General features: G+C 38.6%; 1 protein-coding gene across 1 annotated transcript in view; it reads right to left on the bottom strand.

Annotated features, from left to right (window-relative positions):
• Positions 1–3,761: 3,761 nt before the first annotated feature.
• CDH8 (cadherin 8) overlaps positions 3,762–6,000 on the bottom strand; it is a 148,067-nt gene continuing 145,828 nt past the window's right edge. The window contains exon 13 of the mRNA XM_058813798.1: positions 3,762–5,718. Within this exon, the coding sequence (XP_058669781.1) occupies positions 5,225–5,718 (494 nt within the window). The 3' untranslated portion in view covers positions 3,762–5,224. The remainder of the gene's footprint in view (positions 5,719–6,000) is intronic.

Below are 6,000 nucleotides of genomic sequence, written 5' to 3'. Positions count from 1 at the left end.
TGGAAGATGTCTTAGTTGCAGTTGCACAAAAAGCATTGTCAGGACTTTTATATTTTCTCATTTTGAATACTGTGACATCACTTGGAGAGGGTCTGGTTCTGCAGCACATAAGCCAGTATCAGTATTGTATAATACAGCAGCTAGACTCATTTTGCAGTGTGATTACAAAACCCATCACTGTGAATTATAGAGCAAGTTAAATTGGTTTCCACCTTCTGCAAAGCCAGAATATTATCTTGCACAAATAGTATACAAATGTAGAAATAATACAAGTCCAACTTATCTGAATGACAGAGCACAGAAAGCTTTCATTGCTCACTCCATCAGTATTTTCTATTTTCTGCTAATGACACATGCTGTGGTCTGAAAGCAAACTCTAGCAACAGTGAATGCTCTCACTTTTTACTTTTTACTTTTTACATTTTTATTTTTACGAAGCTTCAATTTACTAGAACATCCTGCTGCTGCTAAAAGCTTTCCAAATCTAAAAAATAATTTTTCAAGCAACCTTTTTACATAGAATCACAGAATGGCCCAGTGTGGAAGGGGGCTTAGAGCTCATCCAGTGCCACCCCTGCCATGTCAGGGACACCTCCCACTGTCCCAGGTGCTCCAGCCCCAGTGTCCAGCCTGGCCTTGGGCACTGCCAGGGATCCAGGGGCAGCCCCAGCTGCTCTGGGCACCCTGTGCCAGGGCCTGCCCACCCTGCCAGGGAACAATTCCTCATTGCCAAGATCCCACCAAGCCCTGCCCTCTGGCACTGGCAGCCATTCCCTGGCTCCTGGCACTGCAGTTCTGATGAACTTTTGATGAACTTTCCACTTCTCTTGATCAGAAGCACTTGTGAATATCTGCCACTAATGAACATTTTTTTTTCTATTATTTATTTTTTTCTATTATTTATATTTTTCTATTAATTAAAAAGCACCATCATTAGCTTCGGATTTTTCAGCATAATTTAAATACTGGATGAGTATTTAAATTCGTATGAATAACTCAGACTGTTCAGTCTTCCCTGCAAGAGGAAGGGAGCTTGGTGAATCTCACTCTCCTGGATGAGCTGCATTTTCTGGTCCCTGAACACTGACCAGCTGAAAAAGAGTTACATGGTCTTAATGAACTTTCTAACATTACACTCCCAGTATTCCAGTTCAGGATAGGTGTGGTGAAGAGAGGAGCAGGCAGAGGAGAAGAAACAGCCAAACAGCTCCATAAGACTGAAATTATATCCCAAGGAAACCAGATACAGGAAAAGGCTACCTGCCAAAAATGCCTCCTGCTAGACAGACCTTGGAGAAGCTTTCTAAATCCATTTTTCAGTTCTAGAATCCCATGACTATGGAGGCTGTTAAAAAAATTGCCACACACATTTGTAGGTAGATGCAACTGCATGGATTTTGTAGAGCTGATTTATTTTTCTCTTTCTATTTAAATCAGCAGCTCCATCTCTAGCAGAGCTGTACAAATAGAGTTATTCCAAGCAGACTATTTTGCAGACATTCTGTCTGTTCTCCAGACTGAGAATTGTCACTGCTGTGCTGCCACAGAGCTGATGGGATTTGGAGTTGCCATAGTGTTAAATGTTTCTCCTGTGATCAGCAACTGCTGATTTAAATGAAAGTCTTGAGCCATTTTCTCTCCTCTGTATTTCACAGTCATTTCAGTCATCATAGACAAAAAGGTGTAATGATACCAGGTAAAAAATGTATTTAAATGAGCTTGCTGTGATCTGATTTCAAGGTCAGAGCACACAAACAGCCTCTGCTTTCAGCTGCTGTAAAGGACAGGACACGCTGAGGACCTCCAGCCATCCGAGTTATATTTAATAAACATGTACACACATTCCCTTCACAGTGCTTTCATGTTGAAATGCCTGAGCTGAATTTTGTGTCCTTACAATGTGCACAGAATTCCAGCTCTCGTGGGGGCCATGATTTACTTCAGTGGCTGTGACAAACGATGTGAGGCACAGCCAGGCGAAGGCAGGCCAGGATCGATGGAGCTCTAAGGCACTTGGCACTTGTAAAAGATTTTGAATATTTACTTCTCAAATTTATCAGTATTAATATTTCTAATTTAATGCATTTTCCTTGTCATTTGCAATGAGTCAGTTGCTAATTAAATGTTGTTGAAAAAGATGAATTACAGATTTACATGCTTAAAAGGAGTGTCGCTAATATGTCTAAACCTAGATGTGAAATGTAGAACTGTGTGATCTAATCCCCCTAAATACTGTTGTTATCCATAATAATTCTATGCTGAGTTAATTGTCAAAAAAGGAGAAGTACTGGAAAACTGAATGATTGACATTTAACCCTCTAACATGTATTGGTATAAATTTTATATTCAGATTACATGGAATTAGTTTGCAGAATTAATCATTTCCCTTCAGTGGGGAGGCAATGGCACAAGAAACAGCGCATCTCCATTGACAGGTCAGAAATTCATTAATTCTTTTTCTCCCCTTTGCATTGTACCTATTCCTGTTTAAAAGCTGTAGAAATGCCCAATTTCAAACTCTGCCCAGCAGCAGTGACTCCCATCTCTTTTTGACTGACAATGATGAGATTTCTGTCATGCTTTGCCTCTCCTACAGGGCCAGTGATGGGATTTTTTTTGCTGGAAATCTTATTACTGAATGCACTGTCCTGGTCTCAGATGGAACTTTCAATCAGAAAGGCAATCAGAAGGTTTTCCATTTGTGAGTTTTCCTACAAAAGAGCTCTGCTAAACTCTCCAGTGTAGCCTCTCACTCTCAGAGTGCCTTGCCCTGGACGCTGGGGTGGCCCCAGCCACTGCCATGATCCACGTTCACAGCACCTTCCCTGGCTCCCAGCACTGGGGTGTACACAGAAACTGGCTCAGTTCCCAACCCCTTTCCTGTTTGAGCTGGTGTTGGATGTGCCATGGCAGCTCAGAACAGCCTGGCACCCAGAGCAAGATGAGTAAGAGTCTGTTTGGTTTTTCTTGTAGTGAGTCACAGAAATACATTTGATTTCATTGAAACCTCCAGGATATATCCTTTCCTACCATCCTTTCCTACCATCCTTTCCTACCCCCTCACTGTTCAGATCAGTGTTTTGCCAAAAGTTTTAGATTCATTTATTCAAAAGTATTTTTGTTTTAGTGCAGTGTAACTTAAATGTATTGGGTACATAATTAATTTCAATGAAATCTTTATAATATATGTCAAAGTGGTATTAATGTATTAGTTACCCACAGACTACAGTCATTAAACCAAGCTGTGCTGCAGCTAAAGCAAAGTCAGTGTTACCATCTGAAATACAGACAAAAGTGGGGGTGATGCGTTAAGAACTTTTTGTAGAATAAGTGCTATTGAGGAACTTTAAGTCAGTGGGTTGTTTTAATCAGCAATGTTTAAACAAAAATCATTTCAGGTTATTTTTCTGCATGGTGCAGTGAATCAGACACTCATAACTCCTGTGCTCTCATCACTGTCAAAATTCTGCAATCACTGTCAAAAATTGTTTCAAATATTCTCCTTTATTTCTTTTTTTGGTTTTTATTTTGTCTGTATTCAACTAATAAATAAATGATTTTGAAGAAACTACATTCCTCAAAAAACTATGAAGTTATTCCAGCAGATTCATTTCTGCAGTGCCCAGGTAAACCTGAAAGAAAAGCAATAACAAGAAAAGTATTTATAAAAATATATTTCACAAAGTAGGAAACAATACAGGAGTTTCTCTGAATACAATACATGGAGTAAATAAACAAACAATAATATAGCTTCAAAACAAAGTAGAAAATTAAAATGATTTGCATGTAATACGTAGTTTTCTTATACAATTGCTACTTCTAAATGGCAAGTTTGCATTACAAATTGAGTATGCTTGCAGCTTCTAGTGTTCTTTCTCTGTGTGCAAGAGCCCTGGTGCATCACTATGAATATTATAGAAAAAAAGGCTAATAACAGAAGCAGTAAAATTATGTACACACTGGTTCCTGCTCTAATACAGTGGAGAACTATAAGCATGTTATTTTACTGTACTGTGTTATGTGTGGATTTCTAAAAGTCTATAGTTTAAATATTCACATGAACCAGTTTACTTCCAGCTGTTTGTGCTTGTATTAAAAACACCAGGTACTAGATTTATGAAGATATAAAACTGTCAAAAGTTTTCTCTGGCAATGTTTAATTCCTGCCAGCATTCTCTTAAAATTCAGCTACTGCAAATGGACAGGGAACTGCTTTAACCTGCAACAATTTGTCATTTTTCTTTTCAAAATGTACATGTATGAAACATTCATTATATATAGAAAAAAAAATTCTAACTGATATAATTTAGTTTTCTTCATAATCTTACTCTATAGATTATCAGTCTTAATAAATAAAAGCAGTAATGGACATCAATAAAATATTTATTTCAAAGATTAAACAAATAAATTCGATCTTTAGCAATAAAATCAGCAATTCTTTCATTTATGTAAGTCCAACCCATTTCACAGTTTTTTCTTTCAGAAGACGAAGCACAGGGTTGATCCTTCTTCTAGAAAAAAAGATCCTTTTGTGAAGCAAGGTTTTGCAGCCCTGCCTCTGAAGCTCTACACATTAGTAGTATTTATTACCCATCACTGGAATGGATTAAGAACATGTGAATATTTTAAGGCTTGACACAATATTTAAAGATGATATTCAGTCTGTGGTGGCGTGGCCAACAATTACTGTATGTACAATGGATGGTCACTGCACAGTAGGAGCCAGTAGGAATTGGCAATGCTATTTCTGCTCAGCATTGCTAAGAAGACCAAGATATTGCTTTGAACATTTCTGTGGCGGGATCTTTGTTGGCAATGCAGAAACAAACCTTTAGCTTTACACATACTGGGCAGGAGCTACTGTTCAACAGCAAATCCCTGCAAGTCCATTTCCTAAGAGAGCACCAATTTCTTTTTTTGTTCTTTTCAATTCACTGAAGATAATCAAAGATCCAAATCTCCATCTTCAGAGTGGCCAAGTGAATATCAAATATCCAAAGACTTCTAGACACTCCACATACTTTACTTCACACTCCACAAGACTTAACCTCCTAACATATACTTTTTTTTTTTTGGTTCAACATTACAATGTAGTTGATTTTATAGATGACTGGCGCTAAACTTGCCTCTAAAACAAAAAGCCACATTAGTTTTAACTAACAGCAGTGGCCCTAGAATATTACATGATCATTAAGTCAACAGGGAAAAAGTTTGTAATCCACTGTCAAGTTTCTTTGTCACTTTCTCCGACTGAGTAAAGTTCTCCGAGTCTTTTAAAGCGAGGACCCCATTCACTGAGGTAGTCAAAATTCTGGTCTGAGTCTGATGTGGAGGACTCCAAGGAGCTAAGGGAACCAGCTGCTGACCCCTTTCCTTCATAGCCATAAATCTGGATAGAGTCATATGGCGGAGCTGTGGGATCATTATCAGCTTCATGAAGCCTTACATTAATAAATTCATCAACATCAACACCATTAGGAACAGGTGCAAGACCCTGCCTGGGCATAAATTGAAGATCAGGCTTAATATCCTTACGAGGCAAAAATCCATTAATTCCATCTGGATTTTGCAAAGTTGCAATGTCAAAGGCTTCTGTGTCTTCCTCTCCACCTCCTTCGTCATCGTAGCGAATGATATTTTCCCTCACATCTTCATCATCTTTGATGATCAGAGGCTCATTCTTGTGTCTTCTTAGTGTCACAAACAGCACCACAATGACTGCAAAGAGAGCACCACAAGCTGATTAGGCAAAACATTTCCAACCCAAGCACCACATGGTGAGTGCAGCTGGGGAAGGTGAGAGGTTGCTTTTTTGGGATTGGGAGTAATAAGGGTGAAAAGCTGAAAGACCTATGACTTCAACTCCCTTCATGTGAAGGAAATTGGGTCAGAAGCTCTGATTACTCATCTAGTCTTTGATTATCAGCTCATATTTACATTGGAAGCTCAATTTTATAAAAGCAATAAGATTTCCCATACTCCTAATTTCGAGCCTCAACT

Source organism: Ammospiza caudacuta, chromosome 13, assembly GCF_027887145.1.
Source record: "Ammospiza caudacuta isolate bAmmCau1 chromosome 13, bAmmCau1.pri, whole genome shotgun sequence".
Classification (NCBI taxonomy): domain Eukaryota; kingdom Metazoa; phylum Chordata; class Aves; order Passeriformes; family Passerellidae; genus Ammospiza; species Ammospiza caudacuta.
The sequence above is the reverse complement of the archived record's forward strand: the minus strand, read 5'-3'. Positions and strand labels throughout refer to the sequence as shown.